Source organism: Miscanthus floridulus, chromosome 12, assembly GCF_019320115.1.
Source record: "Miscanthus floridulus cultivar M001 chromosome 12, ASM1932011v1, whole genome shotgun sequence".
NCBI classification, from domain to species: Eukaryota; Viridiplantae; Streptophyta; class Magnoliopsida; order Poales; family Poaceae; genus Miscanthus; species Miscanthus floridulus.
In genome coordinates, this window is record NC_089591.1 from 9,576,838 (window position 1) to 9,599,997 (window position 23,160).

Below are 23,160 nucleotides of genomic sequence, written 5' to 3' on the forward strand. Positions count from 1 at the left end.
GGAAGAAGTTGGAAGAATCATTTGAGGGCACTCAAGCCATGAAGGGTGCAAAGGCATACATTCTCAAAGAGAAGTTTGCAAGATTCAAAATGAAGGAGGATGAGAGTGTGTCGGAGATGTTCCATAGGCTTCAAGTGCTTGTCAATGATCTCAAAGCACTTGGAGAAGAGGTGAAAGACAAGGACTTATCCCACAAGTTCTTGAGATGTTTGCCTTCAAGATTTGGCATAGTGGTCACTATTCTAGTGAGGAGTGGTTTGGACACCATGACACCAAACCAAGTGTTGGGAGATATAATGACCGATGATACATATAGAGATGATGATGAGAAGGAAGAAAAGAAGGAAAAGAAAGATGAGAAGAAGGATGAGAAGAAGAAGAGCGTGGCATTCAAGGCCACATCATCCAAGGGCAAGGCAAAACAAGATACATCAAGTGAAGATGATAGCTCATGGGATGATGATGATGATGAGAAGATGGCTCTCTTTGTCAAGAAATTTGGCAAGTTCATGATGAAGAAAGGGTACCATGCTAGAAGAAAGAAATCTTCATCCAAGAACAAGGAAGGGTCAAGAAGGTGCTTCAAATGTGGAAGCAAAGATCATCTTGTTGATCAGTGTCCATACAATAGTGACAATGATGATACAACAAGAAGAACAAGAAGGAAAAAGAAAGAGAAGAAGGACAAGATGACCTTCAAGAAGAAGAAGGGTGGCTCATATGTGGTCACTTGGGATAGTGATGCTTCCTCAAGTGATGATAATGATAGTGATGATGACAAGACCACCAAGAAGAAGGCACTTGCAAGCATTGCAATCAATGAGAAGCCTTCTCTCTTCGACACTCCATCATGCTCCATGGCTAAGGCCACTAAGGTACAAATTTGTGATGATGGAAGTGATGAGGAATATGATAATGAAAATGAAAATGAAAGTGATAGTGATGACGATGAACCTACTAAGGATGAACTATTTGACAAGCTAGAAGATGCTAGAGAACACTTTGACATCAAGAGAAGGGAATGCAAAATCTTGCGTAAGGAACTAAAAGCCCTTAAGCAAGCCTTTGATGAGCTCAATGCATCTCATGAGAGGCTAGAGGAAGCCCATGAGAAGCTTGGCAAGGCTCACAAAAAGCTTGAAAAAGGCTCATTCCTCTTTGCTTGATGAGCAAAATAAAAAGAAGCATGTTGAAACTTGCAATATAGGCTTAACTTGTGATATAATTGATGAATCATTATCTATGACTATCATTGTTGCTCCCACTAATCCTTCTTGTAATACTTCTACTTCCACCTCATCTAGTAGTGATGGTTTCACTTGTGATACCGCACTAATGGTTGAGAATGAGAACCTCAAGAAGGAGGTCAATAAGCTCACTCACACCTTAGCTAAGGCCTATGGTGGTGAGGACCGCTTGCTTATGTGATTGGGTAGCCAAAGAGCTTCTCTCTACAAATAGGGATTGGGCTATGATGAGGACATCACCACACTGGACACACCGACGCCATGGTCTTCCCCAAGTTGCAATTCGTTTCCAACTCAGCTGCCACGTCGTCCTCGGATTCAGCAGACACGTTGTCACTGTTTCGGTCATAACTTCCTCATACGACATCGAAACGGGCCGTTCTTGGATGCGTTGGAAAGGGGACGACGATGCCGTCGTTTTGGATCTGGTCCCAGCTCCAGAAGGTCCATGGATCATTCTGTGTGACCACAGCAAGGTGCTGCATCACCTATTTGGGCCAACTTGGCCATGTATCGTGTCGGGCCTTAAGCCCAAGTTGTGGGCGCTCAACCCCTGGCCGTCCCCAACTCTAGGTCGAGTCTTAGACTATAAACACAGCCGCCGCCACTACTACACAATTGGGTTTTGTTTAGAGTTTAGTTTTCCATCGAGAAACTGAATCGTTCATTGTAACTGTGGTGACAAATCCTTTTACAGTGATCCAGGGCCCCCGTTCTTGATCTCCTCCACTGTGTCGATTAGTCCTTTGGAACCGAGTTCTTGAACCCTCTATTCATATTCGCGTCATTCATATTTGCAATTTCAGATTGCGTGTTTTACCTTCTTACTTGTGCTCTTCGATTTGCTTGCAGGAAAAGCCTTCTTGGCGAGGTCAATCAAGTTGTGCTTGGTTGATAACCAACGGAGCAGTGGTGTAACGGTTGCAGGGTTCGAATCGTGTCTGATTTGAAGCCGGATCGCCAACGTCGAGATCTCCACAAATCGAACTTACCGGCTACCTCTCGGAAGATCGGGCCTATACTCATCAATTGGTATCAGATATTTCAGGTTTCCCGCGAGGTATAATCTCGTTTGCCTTAGATTCATATTTGTTCATTACCTAGAGTCCACAAAAAGCCCAAAAATATTTCAATTTCCGCTGTCCTATCGCCCTTTGTGCCTTTGCAATTTCGTTTCAGATTCGTATTGTTGAGTTTGTGTCCGTGGTCGAGTCTTGTTGCTGGTTTAGGATTGTGTTCGTGGTCGTAGTTCAATCGCCCGTTGCTGTGATTTTGTTTTCCGCCGCTATCCCATCCACCGTTCCCAAACAACAAGTCAAAGCCACCACATTACTCGACTTGCCCCGCTAGCCGCCTTGTGTAACTTCTCGCCGCCGCGCAAACCTTAGATAGGTTGCCAGCCGCTCTTATTTTGCCTGCATCGTAGCCCTCCTTACATCATCAGGCGAATACCTACTGCTGTGATCAGTGTTAGAGTTTAGGGACGCTTTGCCCTAACTGCCGCCGCCGTGTTGTGCCTCCCGGAAAACATACCTTGAGATACCTTCGGTAAAACAGGCATAACTTTTCGCTCGTTTATCAGAAAAATCTGAAATTTTTTGTGCAGCTTCTTGACACCATTTGGACCCGACCCAAACTAGGCTTTGCCTTGTTTGGTTTCATCAGAATTGCCAAAAAAATTCGGGAAAATATAGAAAAAAAATTGTCAAAGTTTTTGCACGCTTTTCAGAGAACGTGCTGAATTTCTGTAGACCACATCCCACCTCAGTTGTAGGTGCCAATTTTTGTGGTTGCATCTTTTGTGATCCTTGTTCAGAGAAAAGTATAAAAAAATAGTAAAAAAAAAAGTTTGTTTCCTACTAGTGCCTTTTGGAAAAATCCGGGAAAAATTCAGGAAAAAGGAGAAATTCGGGCTATTTGCTTGTTCTGTGAGTTCTTTCGATCGTCCTTTGTTTTCACCTTGTTGCGCTACGTCTCGACACGTCTTAGCCAGCAACTGTGATTTGTACTTTGGATCCAGATTGAACAATCGCTACTCTGCACTCGTTAATTGCTAATCCTTGCTGTCATATTGTGTGCCTACCCATAGCTCCACATATTCTTCTGTCAGCACAGGTTCATCTTGCAACTGTTACCCACGCTCAACAACAGATTGCTTCGCCACTTTGGTTTTGCTCCTGTTTGGCGTTGGTAAGAATACAGGCTGCAAGACGGTGGTAAGCCGCTTGTGATTTTGCATTCCACTTTCACCACCACCACTTGTTTCCTTTTAGTTGATAGGGATAATACTTTGGTGTTGTCTTTTTCTATCTTCTAACCATGGCAGGAACTCCGACGGACTTCAATGAGTGCGTGTCCAAGGGCGAGCTTGCAACGTTCATGACTGAACAACGCAATCTTATGACCGAGCTGACGCGCAACGTGAACAATCTGGTCACCCGCATTGAACAGCTTGAGCAACGCCCTCCACCTTATCGTGCTGATGATGAAGATGCTGGTGATGAAGATGCGTATGCTGACGGTGGTGCCCGTCGCCGCCTCAACTTCAATCGTCGCGGTATGGCAGGTAATAATCATGGTAATAATGATCCTTTTGCTAAAATTAAATTTAGTCTACCACCTTTTGCTGGTAATGTTGATCCAGAGGCATATTTAGATTGGGAGCTTGCTGTTCAACAAAAATTTGATTCTCATAATGTTCCTGCTGAGTATAGAGTTAGACTTGCTACCAGTGAGTTTACTAATTTTGCTTTGTTCTGGTGGAGTGATCTTTGCAATGCCAATAATGCTGCTGCTGTGCCTCAAACTTGGAATGTTTTAAAGCAACATATGAAATCTCGTTTTGTTCCTCCTTATTACCAATGTGATTTACGTTTGAAACTACAAACTTTAAAACAAGGTGATAAAGGAGTAGAAGCATACTATCAAGAATTGCTTATTGGTTTAGCACGTTGTGGTATAAATGAAGATGATGATGATGCTAGAGCTAGATTTTTTGGTGGTTTAAACCATGATATACAGAACATACTTGATTACAAAGAATGGCGCAATTTTTCCCAATTGTATCATCTTGCTATTAAGGCCGAACGAGAAGTACAGGGACGCAAACAACACCAGCCTTTTAGGTCTAACAATGGGAGGAATTTTCAGCAGCGTTCCGAGCCGGAGACGCCCAAGCTTCCTGTTGCACCACAGCCATCTACACCTCCATTTTCTTCCGGGGTAAGTAAATTGTCTAATGTGCAGTTTCCACAGCTGAAGAAAGGTGGCACTCCGGGTGCTTCTACTAGCTCCTCCTCGTCCAGCTCTAAAATCATTTGCCACCGATGCAAAGGCATGGGACATGTCATGAAGGAATGCCCCAGTCGTCGCGCTTTCATTGCTACCGAGGATGGATATGTAAGTGCTAGTGATGTTGAAGATGATTTAGCCCTTGCTGCTAACATTGATGCAGATCCCATCGAGGGAGATCATGACAACGAGGCCATCACCATTGACTCTGTGGCTGCTGCCGCGAACTACCCTAGCCTTCTTGTGCAGCGTGTGTTGAGTACACGTGTGGGTCATGAAGAAGAGATGAAGATCCAACGCCACATTTTGTTCCACATGTATCTCATTGTGCAGGGTTGTCGTGTTCTCACTATCATTGATAGCGGGAGTTGCAACAACTTGGTGAGTTCAGATTTGGTTGACAAGCTTGGCTTGACCACACGACAACATTCGTATCCATATAAACTTCAATGGTTCAATAATAGTGGTAAGACTAAGGTAACTAAATCAGCACGCATTAGCTTTTTCACAGGCTCTTATCATGATACTGTTGATTTTGATGTTGTCCCTATGCAAGCTTGTTCCATTTTGTTAGGTCGCCCATGGGAATTTGATAATGATGCCTTACACCATGGTAGAACTAATACATACACTATCATACATAAGGACAAGAAAATTACATTGCTGCCTTTGTCTCCTACGGATATTATTAAACATGCTAATGAGATCAAAAATAAACCTCCAACAGACATTGCTAAAAATAATGGGATTAAGTTAAAAGGAGGTGCTTTTCTTGCTACAACTCCTGCTACTGCTGAGTTATGTGATAATCCTGATGCACCATGTTATACTATGTTTTGTCAACCTTTTATGTATGGTGCATTGCCTGCTGTCACTAACCTTTTGCAGGAGTTCGCTGATGATGGGATGGAGTCGAGGACGATTCCAATTCTACAAGGAGGGGATAATGAGGACATCGCCAAGATGGAGTCGAGGACGACTCCAATTCGAGAAGGGGAGGATGATGAGGACATCACCACACTGGACACACCGACGCCATGGTCTTCCCCAAGTTGCAATTCGTTTTCAACTCAGCTACCACGTCGTCCTCGGATTCAGCAGACACGTCGTCACTGTTTCGGTCATAACTTGCTCATACGACATCGAAACGGGCCGTTCTTTGATGCGTTGGAAAGGGGACGACGATGCCATCGTTTTGGATCTGGTCCCAGCTCCAGAAGGTCCGTGGATCATTCTGTGTGACCATGGCAAGGTGCTGCATCACCTATTTGGGCCAACTTGGCCATGTATCGTGTCGGGCCTTAAGCCCAAGTTGTGGGCGCTCAACCCCTGGCCGTCCCCAACTCTAGGTCGAGTCTTAGACTATAAACACAGCCGCCGCCGCTGCTACACAATTGGGTTTTGTTTAGAGTTTAGTTTTCCATCGAGAAATTGAATCGTTCATTGTAACTGTGGTGACAAATCCTTTTACAGTGATCCAGGGCCCCCGTTCTTGATCTCCTCCACTGTGTCGATTAGTCCTTTGGAACCGAGTTCTTGAACCCTCTATTCATATTTGCGTCATTCATATTTGCAATTTTAGATTGCGTGTTTTACCTTCTTGCTTGTGCTCTTCGATTCGCTTGCAGGAAAAGCCTTCTTGGCGAGGTCAATCAAGTTGTGCTTGATTGATAACCAACGGAGTAGTGGTGTAACGGTTGCAGGGTTCGAATCATGTCTGATTTGAAGCCGGATCGCCAACGTCGAGATCTCCACAAATCGAACTTACCGGCTACCTCTCGGAAGATCGGGCCTGTACTCATCAGGCTATACCCCCAAGAAAGGCAAGGCGGCCTTTGCTCCTTACAAAACTAGTTTTGTATAGAACAATGGTCGGTTTTGCACTAGTTGCAAGAAAGTTGGTCATAAAGAGCATGAGTGCAAGACCAAGAGTAAAAATGCTAATGTATCCTCCATTAAGCTTGATTCTTTCTATATGCTTACTAAGGGTACAAATGGTGTAAAGGCTAAGTTCATTGGTAAACCATGGATGGGCTCAAAGAAGAAATCCATTTGGATACCAAAGAGCTTAGTAACTAACCTTTAAAGACCCAAGCAAGTTTGGGTATCTAAAAAGAATTGATCTTCTTTGGTAGGTTAATTATAAAGCCGGAGGAAGGCATTGGGTTCTTGATAGTGGGTGCACTCAACACATGACCGGCGATGCAAGAATGTTCAACTCAATCAACACCAATGGCAATGATGGTTATGATAGTATCACATTTGGTGACAATGGCAAAGGCAAGGTCAAAGGAGTTGGTAAGATTGCAATATCCATTGACATGAGCATTTCCAATGTGTTGCTAGTAGAGAGCTTGAACTTCAATTTGCTATCTGTGGCTTAATTGTGTGATCTTGGATTCAAATGCATATTTGGGGTAGATGATGTAGATATCATAAGTGTAGATGGCTCTAATTTGATCTTCAAAGGCTTTAGATATGAGAATCTATACTTGGTTGATTTCAATGCTAGTGAAGCTAAATTATCTACATTCTTGTTCACTAAGTCTAGCATGGGTTTGTTATGGCATAGAAGGCTTGGTCATGTTGGAATGAAACAATTGAATAGATTGGTTAAGCATGACTTGGTTAGAGGCTTGAAAGATATTGTGTTTGAGAAGGATAAACTTTGTAGCTCTTGTCAAGCCGGTAAACAAGTTGGAAACACCCATCCTAAGAAATGCATGATGAGCACTAGTAAAGCATTTGAGTTATTGCACATGGACTTGTTTGGGCCAACACAATACACTAGCATTGGTGGTAATAAATATGGCTTTGTGATAGTGGATGATTACACTAGATACACATGGGTATTCCTTCTAGTGGACAAAAGTGATATGTTTGCAATATTCAAATCATTTGTCAAAGGCATTCACAATGAGTTTGAAACAACCATCAAGAGAGTTAGAAGTGACAATGGTAGTGAGTTCAAGAACAGTAGAATTGATGAGTTGTGTGATGAATTTGGAATTAGACATCAATTCTTGGCCAAGTACACTCCACAATCAAATGGCCTTGTTGAGAGGAAGAATAGTACACTCGTTGATATGGCAAGGTCTATGCTTAGTGAGTACAATATGAGTCAATCTTTTTGGGCCGAAGCTATCAACATGGCTTGCTATTGTAGCAACCACCTCTATTATCACCCATTGAAAGAGAAGACACCATATGAGCTCTTGAATGGTAGAAAGCCCGACATTGCATATTTTTGGGTCTTTGGTTGCAAATGCTATATCTTAAAGAAAGGCACTAGATTGGGCAAGTTTGACAAGAAATGTGATGTAGGATTCCTACTTGGATACTCAACCACTAGCAAAGCATATAGAGTTTGGAATTTGTATAGTGGTACTCTTGAGGAAGTTCATGATGTTGAATTTGATGAAACCAAGGGTTCACAAGAAGATAATGAGAACTTGGAAGATGTTAGAGGTATTCAACTTTCAAATGCCATGAAGAACATGGATATTGGTGAATTGAGGCCTAGGCAAGTGAATGATGATGAAGATGATCAATTGCAAGTGCTCTCTAACTCAAATGTGCAAGATGATACAAATCAAGCTAGTACAAGTGACTCTCATGACAATGAACAAGATCAAGTGGCTAGTACATCATCTCAACCCAATGATCAAGCAAGTGCAAGCAATCAAGTTCCAATCCTCCAACCAACCAATATTGCAAGGGATCATCCATTGGACACTATAATTGGTGATATCTCTAGAGGTGTACAAACAAGATCAAGATTGGCTTCATTTTGTGAGCATTTCTCATTTGTGTCATCCATTGAACCAAAGAAGATAGATAAAGCATTGAAGGATGTTGATTGGGTGAATGCTATGAATGAAGAATTGAATAACTTCACAAGAAATCAAGTATGGGAATTAGTAGAGAGACCAAAGGGACACAATGTGATTGAAACCAAATGGGTCTTTAGAAACAAGAAAGATCAAGATGGGATAGTTGTAAGGAACAAAGCAAGATTGGTAGCACAAGGCTATACACAAGTTGAAGGTCTTGACTTTGGAGAAACATATTCCCCGGTTGCTAGATTAGAAGCAATTAGGATCTTGCTAGTCTATGCTTGTGCTCACAACATCAAGCTCTATCAAATGGATGTTAAGAGTGCATTTCTCAATGGTTACATCAATGAAGAAGTATATGTTGAGCAACCTTCTAGTTTTGAAGATGACAAGAAGCCCAACCATGTGTACAAGTTGAAGAAGGCTTATATGGCTTGAAGCAAGCACCAAGAGCATGGTATGAGAGATTGAGAGACTTCCTACTATCTAAAGGGTTCATGATGGGCAAGGTTGACACCACTCTTTTCATCAAGAAGATTAGAAAAGACTTATTTGTGTTGCAAATCTATGTTGATGACATCATATTTGGATCAACTAATCAAGACTTTTGTGATGAGTTTGGAAAGATGATGGCTAATGAGTTTGAGATGTCCATGATTGGAGAGTTGAGTTACTTCCTTGGTCTTCAAATCAAGCAATTGAAGAATGGTACATTTGTGAGTCAAGGCAAGTATATCAAGGACATGATCAAGAAGTTTGGCATGAGTGATAGTAAAGCCATTAGTACACCAATGGGAACAAATGGCAACTTGGATAGTGATGCAAGTGAAAATATGGTGGATCAAAAATTATATCGGTCTATGATTGGAAGCCTACTCTATGTAACCGCATCAAAGCCGGACATCATGTTTAGTGTATGCATGTGTGCAAGATTTCAAGCCTCACCAAGAGAAAGTCATTTGAAAGCTACAAAGAGAATATTGAGGTACTTAAAGCATACACAAAATGTTGGCTTATGGTATCCCAAAGGAGCAAAGTTTGAGCTAGTTGGTTACTCTAACTTGGATTATGCGGGATGCAAGGTTGAAAGGAAGAGCACCTCAGGCACATGCCAATTGTTGGGAAGATCACTTGTTTCATGGTCATCAAAGAAGCAAAATAGTGTTGTATTATCAACTGTCGAAGCCAAATACATATCCGCCAGTAGTTGTTGTGCACAAGTACTTTGGATGAAGACCACTTTGAGTGATTTTGGAATCAAGTTCAAGAAAGTGCCATTGCTATGTGACAATGAGGGTGCAATCAAGTTAACCAACAATCCAGTTCAACATGCAAGAACAAAGCATATTGATGTCCGCCACCATTTCATAAGAGATCACCAACAAAAAGGGGACATTTGCATTGAGAGTGTAGGCACCAAAGATCAACTTGCCGATATCTTCACCAAGCCATTGGATGAGAAAAGGTTTTCCAAGCTAAGGAATGAGTTGAACATATTGGATTTCTCAAATATGTGTTGATGCACCCCCCCACTTATATGACATGCCTCTCCTTCGAGCAATCCAAGGTAAAAGTTGATTGGCATGGCATGCATCCTTGCTAAGGACATGTTTAGTGCATCTAGACATCTTTCACATTTAATAGGCTCATTCATGAAAATCAAACAAATTCGATGATTATATGGTACCACTATTGTTTCTATGCTTATTTTGATCTAGTGGTAGCATATGACATGTTTGTGGGCTTGTAAACCTAGTGTTTGATCTAGAAAATGAGCTCTAAGTGTTTAACTCAACATGGTACAAGATAACCCTTATTTGGAGGTGTGAATAAGCTTGTCCTTGGATCAAATCGAGTTAAATATCTTTGGAAAATGATCTAGATTGGACCAAATTTGGGAAAATGATCCTCATCCCATTGATTGACATTGATAATTTCAACTTATCTACATTTTGAACCTTTATGGTCATTGATGACAAAGGGGGAGAAAACAAAGATATTAGTACATGGGGAGAAAAACAAAGATATTAGTGTACTAAGATAGTGATAGTGAAAAGACAACAAAGGAGGAGAATTTGACATAGGGGAAGAGATATGATAAAGGGAAGGGATCAATTAAAATTTTGAGCACACAAGTAGGGGAGCAAGCTCATGAACTTGTATGGTGCATTTGAATGTGCATTTCATATGTTTGCTTGCATGGCACAAGTTTTAAATTTCAATATCCATGCTTGTGTGGTGTATGCTAGTTGTAGGTTTGAATGATGAAATGAAAATCTAGCATGCATAGGTTATCTAGTGATTTCATTTCCAAGTGTTTCCAAGTGGTATCGAGCTAACCATGGTTCTAAGGATGGTATACTGGTGCACTCCTATTCGTATCATACTTCAAAGGTCCATCTTTTATACCTTAGCATCATTTGGTAGACATTGTCTCCTATATTTCCAATCTAAGCATATGTGCAAGCTACAATCCAAACTCTTTGCACATATGTAGGGGGAGCAATTGCTACCATATGGAGTTCATGAAACTTGTCCATATCCATTTACACATAGTAAATATGCTTGGACAAGAAACATGGTTTCAATTGAATTTCAATTCATACCTTTGTGGAAGGGTTGTCATCAATTACCAAAAAGGGGGAGATTGAAAGCTCTAGTTTAGTTTTGGTGAATTGATGAAACCCTAAGTGCTAACCTAGTTTATCAAGTGATCATGAGATAGGTAGAACATTCGAAGTGATGAAGGAAATGAAGATCATGACATGATGATGGTGATGCCATGGTGATGATCAAGCGCTTGGACTTGAAAAGAAGAAAGAGAAAAACAAAAGGCTCAAGGCAAAGGTGTAAATGGTAGGAGCCATTTTATTTTAGTGATCGAGACACTTAGTGAGCGTGATCACATTTAGGATCGATAGCCGTACTATTAAGAGCGGTGAAACTTGTATCAAAATGCGGTTATCAAAGTGCCACTAGATGCTCTAACTTATTGCATATGCATTTAGGATCTAGTGGAGTGCTAACACCCTTGAAAATGTTTGTGAAAATATGCTAACACATGTGCACAAGGTGATACACTTGGTTGTTGGCACATTTGAGCAAGGGTGAAGAAGATAGAGTTGAAAAGGAGTTAGTCACGCTGGTCACGCAGTGACCAAATGCTAGAGTCGTGCGTCTGGTCAGTAGAAGCAGCGAAGACGCTAGCGTCGATCTTCCACCGGATGCTGGGTCACTAAGTGACCGGATGCTAAAGGGTTGTGTCTGGTCCTATGGATGTGGCAGCACATAGGGGAGACGTCGAGTGACTGGATGCTGGGTGAGTCCAGTCGAGCATGACCGGACACGTCCGGTCATGGTTTTTCGCTTCTGGATACTTACTGGAAACGACCGGACACTGAGGTCCTACGTTCAGTCATATTGCAGCAGCGCGTCTGGTCATCACTTGACCGTTGGGATCGGGTGCTCAGTATTTGAAGAGAGGGGACATGTGGCGTGCATCGCATGACCAGATGTTGGGGTCCTACGTCCGGTCAATATGACCGAAGCGTTCGGTCACCCTGTGTTGTGCCTAGTGAAGGGGTACAATAGCTCTATTTCATGGCAGCTTTTATTTAAGCCCCATGGCTAGCTCAAGCTCATAATCTTAGCCATTTGCATTAACATAGCAACCTTGTGTGCTTAGCCAAAGCCCTCCCACTCATCTCCATCATTGATTCATCATCTTTGTGATATTGGGAGAGATTCCAAGTGCATTGCTTGAGTGTTTGCATCTAGAGGCACTTGGTGTTCGTGTTTTGCTGCGGGATTCGCTTGTTACTCTTTGTGGTTGCCACCACCTAGATGGCTTGGAGCAGCGAGGATCATAGAGCAGAGGTTGGTGATTGTCTCCAGCTCTGATCGTGGTGATTGTGAGGGGTTCTTGACCTTTCCCTAGTGGAGAGCCAAAAGGTACTCTATTGGATTGCTCATGGCTTGTGTGATCCTCATCTTATGTTAGTTGTGCGGCACCCTATTGAGGGTTTGGTGTGTGATGCCAATCAACGTGTGAACCTCCAAGTGAGTGAATCTCCACAACAAGGACTAGCTTGCCGGCAAGCAAGTGAACCTCGGTAAAAAATCATTGTGTCATCATTTGATTCCGAGGTGATTGGTCTTCATTGTTATTCATTCTTGTGATTGATTGGCTCCTTCCTCGACACGGTAGTATAACCTTCTTGCTCACTCTCTTTACATTACCACAAACTAGTTGTCAAGCTCTTTAGTATAGCTAGTTGTGAGAGCTTGTTAGTTTGGTTAGTGTGGCTCTTTAGTTAGCTTTTGAGAGCACACTAATTTAGTGTAGTGTCATAGCTATTGTGTGGATAGAAACTATATAAACTAGAATTGTGGTAGGTGGGTTGTTATTTTAGTAGGCTAGCGCAACACTTGCTTTGCCTCATTATTGTCTAACCGGTTTGTTAAGTGTTGTTGTAAAAATTTTTAATAGGCTATTCACCCCCCTCTAGCCATTAGGACCTTTTCACTCGTTATCTCAATCATGGATGTATCCCCTCAGCCGTGTTCTCCTTGTTCTTTCAGGATTGTCTCAAGTAAGATGGTGTAGTTGTACAAGTTGTCATCGCTAGCTTCAAGAGTTAGGACCAAAGCAAATCAGGCAGCCACCCCACTACTATGAACCCTATTTTAGATACTTATTGAGTTTCATTATGAGTTATGCATTTCATGTAGATTTGGTTAATCAACTTAATGATTCTTCACTAAGTTAGAACTACTCACTAATTGATTAGAGCCTTCTTTTAATCAATGGGTTTGATAACGTTTAATGCTTACTTGCTTAGTAATAGTAGAAGTCAGGTATGGGAAGGGAACTCATGCTTGCGCGTGTAGGATGCAACATCTGGTTAATTATTGTCGGCGTTTCGGACCGGGGGGTCCTTAACCAATGAGTGAATTTGTGCTGCGTGCCCCTAATCCCCGATGGTGATGCAAAGAGACACAAGGTTTATACTAGTTCAGGCAATCGACGCCCTACATCCAGTCTGAGAGATCGATCTTGTATTCCTTGCTCCGGAGTGCTCATAGTAGGGGGTTACAAGCTAGGTGAGAGAGGGAGCTAGCCCCAGGTCTCGGCGGGGGTGGTGCGAGCGGCTTGAGGCATTGTTCTCAAGCAGCGTAGAAGTGTGTGGTTCTATTGGTGAGTTCCTCTTTCTGCTCCTTGTTCTCCTCTCCTTAGAAATGGCCCCGGTCCCTCCCTTTTATACTCTAAGGGAGAACCAGGAACGTACATATGTTGCTACGTAGCGTTCTATGAATGGGGATGGCATGTCCGAGCCCTGCAGCCGGCCACTGTTGTGGTATGGTCGATGGAGTGGCTCCATCCTTGTCATGCAGAAGTGACGCGCCGATCATACTTGATCTTGTGCATCGTGGGGCTCCAGTACAGCTTGAGGCAGGACATGACGGGTGACGTGCCGGTCATCATGCGATGATGTCGTAGGGAGCCAAGGCTCAGCAGATGCCGAGGCCGAGCCATTGTGGGGGGGCTCGGCGGACATGGATCCTTAGGCTGCCGAGCCCCTGAAGCAAACTGCCGAGGCTTTGGAGGGAATTATTGGTCCTAGGTACTGATTCTGAGGCCACAGTATCCTGGACGTGGCTCCCCATGCCGCATTGTTCTTAGAGCAGGAGTTGGCAGCACAGTGAGGCATGGGCGTCAACCATGTGCATAGCAGTGGGCACAGTGGTGGGTAACCCCTGCCCAGTCCTGCCTCCCATCTCGTCGGCCATTCCGCTGTACTATGCCGAGCATGCGGCCGATGTCAGTGGCAGCAGTTGGCTGACTTAATGCAATGCGATGTTTTGTCAGAGGGACAGGTGAAGGAAGAGGCAGCGGAGTGTTGCCGAGCCCGCCTCGTGTGAGGCGGAGGGTCGGCGACCCGACCAAGGCCTGCGATGAGAGGGGGTCGACCGAGGCCTTCGGTGGGGGATCGCCTGAGGCCAGCGGTGAGGGGGCCTCGAGCGATACAGAGAATTGGCCGAGGCCTTTGGTGAGAGGTCGCCCGAGGCCAGTGATGAGGGGGCCTCGGGCGAGTCAGAGAGTCGGCCGAGGCCAGCGGTTGTTAGCTAGTTTTGATCTTTACGAAGTCTAAGCAGTCGTTTTTTGGTTCTTGCTTAGGGTACCCCTTCTCACGGTATCCGACAGTAGCCCCTGAGCCTTGGGGGGAGTGGAGGCACTCCCCCTGAGGTTCTGACGAGAATTGGCTCTTGATAGTTCCTATCGGGATGGTGTTTTGTACTCAAGGTTTCGGTGGGTGCGCACGAGCGCACCCGCTGGGTGTAGCCCCCGAGGCCCTCGAGGAGTGATTTCACTTCTTCAGGGGCTTTTTTCTCTTTCGAGTGAGGGGTTTTCATTGTGTTTGCCGAGCCCGTGGATGCGAGTTCGGATCGCTGGGCCTCGACAATGCTGTGGGAAGAGCCCCTTAGCCTCTGCCTAGAGCGAGAGGGCTATCAAGGGTTCCCCCGGCTTTTTGTATGACCCTCACGCTTCCTTTTTGCTCGGAAGGAGGGGTGGAAGATGCCATGCTACCCTCAGTGGGTGCGAGCGATGACATCTCCGGTGAGCTATTATTGGGTAAGTCCGAGTGGAGGCCCGTACCCCGTTCGCTGGGGGTAGGCTAGCGGTCTAGGGACGCTCTCCATGAATACCAGAGGGTTTCTCTATTGGGTGCCAAGGCCGTTCGCTGGGCCTCGGTGGCTCGGTGCCTCCCTACGGTGGGATCCCATTCGGAGACCTCTGCCGGTCTCGGACACGACTCAGGGCGTCCCAAGCATTTCGCTTGCTTGGACCTCGGCCTTGTACAGGCTCGCCCGTAGTCATCCCTAACTCTTTTGCCCTAGGGTGGCTATCGAAACCCCTGGGGGTCCAGCCTTCGAACCCCTGGACCATAACGGGCTTGGGTCGCTTGTCTTTATCTTGGGTGCAGGAAGAGCCCCCGAGCCTCCGCATGGAGCGAGAGGATGGTCGGGGGTCCTCCTGACTTTTTTGTCTGTCCCCCGCATGTCCTTTTCGCTCGGATGGGGGGTTGTTTGCTGAGCCCACTCATGTGCGAGCCTGAGCCGTTGGGTCACGGCAAAGTTGCAGGAGGAGCCCTCGAGTCTCTCACACGGAGTGAGAGAGCGGTCAGAGGTCCCCCTGGCTTTTGGTTCGCCCCTCACACGTGAGGGTTTGTCTGCTGAGCCCCCCTCGGGTGCGAGCCTAGGTCACGGGGTCTCGGCGTCTTTGTAGAAGGAGCTCCCTAGCCTCTACATGGAGCAAGAGGGCCGTCAGGAGTTCTTCTGGCTTTTTGAACGACCCTCGCGCTTCCTTTTCGCTCGGAAGGAGGGTTTGTTTTGCCAAGCCCCCTTGTGTGCGAGCCTAAGTCTCTGGGCCTCGGCAATGTGTTGCAGGAAGAGTCCCTTAGCCTCTGCGCGAAGCAAGAGGGCTGTCAGGGGTTCTCCTAACTTTTTGTTCGACCCTCGCGCTTCCTTTTCGCTCAGAAGGAGGGGTGGAATGTGCCACGCTACCCTCGGTGGGCGCGAGCGACGGCATTTCCGGTGAGCTGTTATCGGGTAAGTCTGAGTGGAGGCCCATACCCCGTTCACTGGGGGTTGGCTAGCGGTCCGGAGACGCGCTCCAAGATTACCAGAGGGTTCTTCTAGTGGGTGCCGAGGCCGTTCGCTGGGCCTCGGTGGCTCGGTGCCTCCCTACGGTGGGATCCCATTCAGAGACCTCCCTTCCAGTCTCGGACACGACATAGGGTGTCCCAAGCATTTCGCTTGCTTGGGCCTTGGCTTCGTACAGGCTTGCCCGTAGTCGCCCCTGACTCTATTGCCCTGGGGCGGCTGTCGAAACCCCTAAGGGCCCAGCCTTCGAACCCCTAGACCATAGTGGGCTCGGTGCCTAGTTCCTTTGCCTAAAAGGAATCAGGTGGGGGTTATTTCTCCCCCTACGGCTAACAACGGCAGGCACGTCTTTTGAGGCGGCTTTTTTGGGGAGGCGAAACGGCGCCTGCTGCTGCTGAGGTTGGACGCGACGTGGTGTCAGCCGACGGGACGTAACCGTACATGCAATTAATGAGGAGGGAGTGCGCGTGTGGGCGGTAAGACCGGATCTAGATAACCGCAGCGGATCGTCGCCCACGATTTGCTCCCTTCCCTGCATAAATACAAAACGAGCCTCGCCCCTTCTCCCCTTACCTTGCCTATGTCTGCCTTTGCTGCCTTCTAGCTGTTGCTAAAGAAAAACAGAGAGCACCAGGAAGAAGGGAGAGAGGGGGGAGTGAGAGGCAGAAGGCGAGCCTTACCGCCATAGTCGCGACCTCCACCGCACGCATGGCCAACGTCGTGGTCCTCCTGGTGGACCCATGGGATCGGTCTGATGTGACCATGGGAGTGCTGCAGTCGCTTGTCGACGACGGTCTCCTCCGCCCGATCACCGATCCCAGCAGGCCGGAGTGGATGGCTCCAGGAGGCGAACCAGAGCCGAGGCCTCGCGACGGCTACGTCGTGAGCTTCGTGTCCTTCCACGAGCATGGTTTCGGCCTTCCGGCGGATCGGTTCATGCGAGCGCTCCCGCATTACTACGGCGTGGAGCTCCACAACTTCAACCCCAACTCCATTGCGCAGGCGGCCACCTTCGTCGCCGTCTGCGAGGGGTATCTGGGAATCCCTCCCCATTGGGAGCTGTGGCTTCACCTGTTTCGGGCGACGCATACCACCAGGCCAATGGGTATGACGGGCATGAGGAAGGCGACGAGGACCGGTGGCTGCACTCTCCAAGTGCATCAGGACCGGTTGAACCTCTACATCCTAGCCCAACTCACGTCGTCCAATCGTCGCTGGTACTCTAGCTGGTTCTACCTCTGCAACGACGACGGCGGGCTTCCTCCTTATACTGGGAGGGTAGTGGAGGTCCAGCTGGAGCACTGGTGGTATGGCATCTCGAGCGAGGAGCAACATAGGCTGCAGCCACTACTAAAGGCGCTGGAGAGGCTGCGCGATCATGGCCTTACGGCGGTAGTGGCGATGACGGCCTTCCATCACCAGAGGGTGCTGCCGCTGATGGCGCGGCGGCGACGTTTGTTCGAGATGATGCCGGACGAGCCGATTGACGGCATCCGGATGTTCGCCGCGCCCCTCTCCGATGAGGAGGTTCTGCGCCGGGTGAACGAGGTGGTCGAGGGGTGGCAGAAGATCGGCGGCCTGTCCCCATTCCCGATGCGCCCGACGCCGGGGTACCTTTCCCTGGTGAGTTGTCTGCGGCTGCAGCCTTCGAGGCCTCCTCATTCCTCTCCTTGGCCTGAGCCCTTATTCGTATTCATCATTTTTTGCAGGGGATGAGGGACATATGAGCCTCCCCACCGCCCGTCCCTGAAGACGCACAGCGGCGGGCGGCGAACCGGGCGTACACGGAGGCCCAGAAGAAGAAGAAGGACGCTAAGACGGCAAAGCGTAAGAAGAAGATCATTGAGCGCGACGCTCTAGAAAAGCGTCGCCGGAAGCAGAAGCTCGAGGGTCTCCTAGTGGAGGCATCTCCATCAACGTCGGTGGAGGGTTCGAGCGGCGACGATGGTGGTGAGGTGGAGCGGGGTCCCCTCGACAGGCTCCCTGATGTCAGGGAGATGGTTCTTGGGGCATCGGCGGGCGGTCCGGCGTCCCAAGGAGGAGGAGACGGTGACTCGGGGGCAGATGAGCACCCACCCCGTGGCCGAGGCCGATACGCCCGAGACGAGGGCATTGGGAAAGCGCGCCGTCAGCCCACTGGGCTCGATGGTAGAGGTGGAGCAGGTGGCTACGGGGCCGACTCCACTGGGGGTTGAGCGAGTGCCAGAGTCCGGCGAAGGTCGGCCGGCCTCGGTGGATACGGGGGCCGTGCCACCGCCGCCGTTGTAGAGGAGGGACGCGGTGAAGAAGCGGTTGAGCATCCGCTCGGGGTGAGTATTTCGCTAGTGAAGTCTTTTAACATCTCCTGCTTTTGTTTTGGTCGCGGGTCTGACCGTGTTTTGCCCTCAGCTGGAAGCATCAGGCGGAAGTGCCTGCCTTTGCACCGCACAAGGCGCTCAAGGTGGGCACGGGTTCCATCGCCCCAGGGGCGGTGGAGGCACAGGAGTTGGTCGCCCAGGTAGGGGCTACCCAGGTGGCCGTGGGGTGAGAGGAGGAGGAGGAGCCTACACTCTGTGAGGCCATAGCACCTACAGCTGTCGAGGCCACTGTGGGTGCGGCCGAGACCCCCTCGGCCACGGAGGCCACCGAGAGCGAGGTCGAGGTCGAGGCCCCCTCGGTTGTCGAGGCCACCGAGGGTGTGGTCAAGGTCGAGGCCTCCACGGTTGCCGAGGCCCTCCGGACCTTAGGGGCCGAGGTGGTGGAGATCGCGGCGCCCGGGAACTTCGGGGCCAAAGTGGTGGAGGCTGGAGTGAGCGCGGCGAGGGTGGCGGCCCTGGAGGTGGAGACGGAGGCGAGGCAAGCCTCAACCCTACCGCCAATTCAGAGCGCGCTTCCGGTACAGGGGAGCGCCCGGGAGGCGGAGGTCCGCCTGATCCCTACCGACAATGCTTCTTGGGGGAAGGGGGTGGCCGATGCCGGGGCGGCCAGTGCCGTGGAACAGCCGGCTTCAGCTTCGGGTGAGGAAGTGCGGCCCTCGTGCGAGTGCGGCCTGAGCCGTACGGGTGGGATCACCCGCGTGTCTGGTGGTGGAGCCGGGATGACCCCGAGGGGGAGCCCATCTTTGCACTTGAGGACGTGGCTGAGGGGGTCGCTGGGACACCCTCGAGTAGTACCTGCAGCCTGGCGGAACAGTCGCTGCAGACAGCACTATCCGTCGTGGCCAATGACCTGCCCGGGGTCTCGTGGGTACGTATCCCCCTTTTCTCATGTGACGTCGTCTTTCTCCGGGTTTATTCATAGTGCTCAACTTGTGTTCTGCCTATCCAGGAGCTCGAGGCCCGGTCCTTCGGGAAGTCGCTGTTCCTTTGGCGGGAGAGGGGCGTCTAGGACGAGCTCTGTCAGTAGAGGGAGCTGCTCGCCCATGCCAACGAGCTTCTGTCGGCGCGGAGCGCGGAGGCGGAGGATCTCCGTCTTTGCTGTGACAACCGGGAGGCTGAGGTGGCCACAGCTTAGGGGGCAGGTCGCCCCTTTGGCGGCACAGGTCAAGGAGCTGGAGGAGGAACTGACCCGTGTGGCTGACGAGCGAGATGCTTCCAACTCCCAGGCGGAAGAAGTGAGGGCCACCGCCGTAGCCACCGCCGGGCAGCTGGGTGCAGAGTAGCAGGCGCACGAGCTGACAAAAGGTGCCTTGGCAAAGGCTACCAAGGCGGCCAAGGCTTCCCAAGGCAAGGCCCTAAAATGGAGGGAAAAGGCCGAGGGTGAGTCCTGTTCCCTTTGTTTTGTTCGTCTTTTCATGCGTTCGACACCTGACTTCTTGCCGTGATGTAGAACTAGAGAAGGAGGCTTCCAAGGCAGCCGAGGCCTCTCATGTCGAGGTCCAGCGCTGGAAGGAGAAGGCCAAGGGTGACTCCCGTAGGCCTTGCGCCCCTATTTGGCTTGTTTTCTTTGACGCTTAATCCCATTCTACTTGTTTTGGCGCAGGGTTGGACGATGAGGTCTCGCGGTTGACCGAGGCCTCTGTCGCGCTGCAGACAGTGCTCGATCGTGAGATCAAGGAGCATGAGGTGCTGCAGAGTGCTACTCACACCGTCTGCAAGGCCCTGGAGATGGAGGGGGTTCAATCGGGCAGCTCCCTTAGGAGCCACCTGACTGCGTTGATTGGCCAAGCGTGTCAGCGACTGCGAGAGGCGCTACACATAGGCGTCAAACGCGCCCTGGCCATCGTCTCTTTGCACTATGCTGGCGTCGACGTCGAAGGCGTCAGTGATGGCTATGTCCTATCTGAGGATGCCGTCGAGGCCAAGGAGGAGCTGACGAGGCTAGAAGCAGCAGTCGAGGGCCCCGACACGGCGTTGGCGAAGCTATTCGAAGAGGAGGTGGTCCCTCCTTCGCCGTCTGCCGATGCGGGAGACCTTGCGCCTTGACCTAGGCCGAGGGGGCCATGTAATAGGTTAGATTTATTACTGTATCATGATGTTTGTGGCCGTCGAGGCCTTTGTGAGGTGCTTGTATATATACATTTTTTCTAATCGTTTTATTTTATTTCCGAGCCTCTGTCCTCTATCTCGCCTCCGAACGTATCATCTGTAAAAACTCCCTTGGAGCCTAAGTTGTCCCTCGGGTAAAAGGTGGTGAGGGAGTTGCCGTAGCCCGGAGGCGTAGGTCGTTCTCATAGCTCGGCCGGCCTTTTAGCCTTGAGACATACTTTCGGTCCTTAGGTTCTTTACAAATGGTCTGTTAGAGCGCGCTAGAGAGAGTTTGGCGTAGGAATTTAACTGAAAATCGATTAAGAAATGGTGTCCGGGACTTAGGGGGTTCCCCCCCCTTCTAGCCCCCGAGGGAGGCTCAGCCCTACGGAGGCATGGCCGAGTCTTCCTTGAAGCGTTATCGTAAAGCGTTTTACCTTCTGTTCCGATTTCTAGACAAGTGCTTTGAAAAACCCCCTCGGAGCCTGGGCTACCTCTCGAGTGAAAGGTGGTGAGGGAGTTGCCGTAGCCCGGAGGCATAGGCTTATCTCTTAGCTCGGCCAGCCTTTTGCTCTTGAGGCGAACCTCCGGTCCTTAGGTTTTTTTGTAATCGACTTGTCCTAGTACGGGATAGGTTCCCCTTGATGGGGGTTTCTCAAAAAATTAGAACAACTAAAGACGCTTCTTTAATGTATTTCGAGAAACAAAATATACAATGCTTGGAAATTTAAGGGTAGAAGCGACATAGTTGTTCTATGTTCCAAGCATTGGTGAGGACTTCGCCCTTCTCGTTGGCTAACTTGTAGGTCCCGGGCTTCAGCACTTGAGCGACGATGTACAGCCCTTCCTAGGGTGGGGTCAGCTTGTGGCGGCCCTTGTTGCTCTACCTTAGTCTCAGCACCAGGTCGCCCACCTTCAGGTCTCGGCTTTGGACGCGCCGGGCTTGGTAGCGTCATAGGGCTTGCTGGTACCTGGCTGAGTGTAGCAGCGCGATGTCTCGGGCTTCCTCTAGTTGGTCGAGGGTGTCTTTGCGGGTAGTGCGGTTGCTTTGCTCATTGTACGCCTGTAGCCTCGGGGAACTGTATTCTAAGTCAGTGGGGAGGATGGCCTCGGCTCCATAGACCAGGAAGAACGGTGTGAATCCCGTGGCTTGGCTCGGGGTGTTTCTTAGGCTCTAGACGACTGACGGGAGTTCGGCAAGCCATTTCTTGCCAAAATTCTTCTACCGGTTGAATATTCTTGGCTTAAGGCCTTGTAGGATCATGTCGTTGGCATGCTCTACTTGGCCATTCGTCCTAGGGTGTCCTACGGCCGACCAGGCCACCCGGATGTGGTGGTCATCACAGAACGTCAGGAACTTGCGACCAGTGAATTGTGTCCCATTGTCAGTGATGATGGTGTTAGGAACCCCGAACCTATGGATGATGTCAGTGAAGAATAGAACCGCTTGCTTGGATTTGATTTGCGTGATCGGGCGAGCCTCGATCCACTTGGAGAACTTGTCGATGGCTACCAGCAGGTGGGTGTAGCCCCCGGGGGCCTTCTGCAGAGGCCCAACCATGTCCAGACCCCACACGGTGAATGGCCATGTGACAGGGATGGTTTGGAGGGCTTGGGCCAGGAGGTGCGTCTGCTGCGCATAGTACTGACATCCCTCGCAGGAGCGTACTAGCTTGGTGGCGTTGGCAACCGCCGTTGGCCAGTAGAAACCTTGGCGAAAGGCATTTCCGACGAGTGTCTGAGGCACCGCATGGTGCCCGCAGGCTCCCGCGTGCAAGTCCCAAAGCAGGGCCTGGCCTGCCTCGGTAGTGATGCATTGTTGGAGGACGCCTGACGGGCTTTGCCTGTATAACTCACGGTCGCAGAGGATGTAAGTTTTGGCTCGTCGTGCAAGCCATCGGGCTTTGGTCCTATCTGTAGGGAGCTCTCCCTAGATGAGGTAATCAAGGAGCGGGGCTCGCCAGTCCATACCCTGGTCGGCCTCGGGAGGCTCTGCTTCGATTTCCATGACTTCAGGCTCGACTGCGGAGGTCTCGGCGGCAGAGGGGGCCTCGGGCCCTTCGACGGGCTTGACCGGTGAGCCATCTTCCGCCGCCGATGTGTAGTCGATGGAAGGTTTGCGGAGGTCTCTGGCGAAGATGTTCGGGGGGACCGGGGCCCTCGCTGATGCCATCTTTGCCAGTTCGTCCACGGCCTTGTTGTACTTTCGCACAACGTGGTTGAGTTCGAGACCGTCGAACTTGTTCTCTAGGCGACGTACTATCGTGTAGTACGCCTTCATTTTGGGGTCATGGCAGCTTGACTCTTTCATCACCTGATCGACGACGAGCTATGAATCACCCCGTACGTCGAGACGTCGCACTCCAAGTTTGATGGCGATTTACAGGCCGTTGACGAGGGCCTTGTATTCGGCCACGTTGTTGGAGGTGGCGAAGTGAAGCCGGATCATGTAGCGCATGTGTACTCCAAGGGGCAAGACCAGGAGCAGGCCCGCGCCAGCCCCAGTCTTCATCAGAGACCCGTCGAAGTACATGGTCCAGCATTCTAATTGGATCTGAGCGGGTGGCAGCTGTGTGTCGGTCCACTCGGCTACAAAGTCAGCCAGGACCTGTGATTTGATTGCTTTCCGAGGCGCGAAAGACAAGGTCTCCCCCATGAGTTCGACAGCCCACTTGG

General features: G+C 49.3%; 1 protein-coding gene across 1 annotated transcript; it reads right to left on the minus strand.

Moving 5' to 3' along the window:
* Positions 1 to 22,414: 22,414 nt before the first annotated feature.
* LOC136495532 (uncharacterized) lies at positions 22,415 to 22,765 on the minus strand. The gene has a single exon (XM_066491439.1). The coding sequence runs from the start codon at positions 22,763 to 22,765 to the stop codon at positions 22,415 to 22,417; it is 351 nt and encodes a 116-aa protein (XP_066347536.1).
* Positions 22,766 to 23,160: the final 395 nt, after the last annotated feature.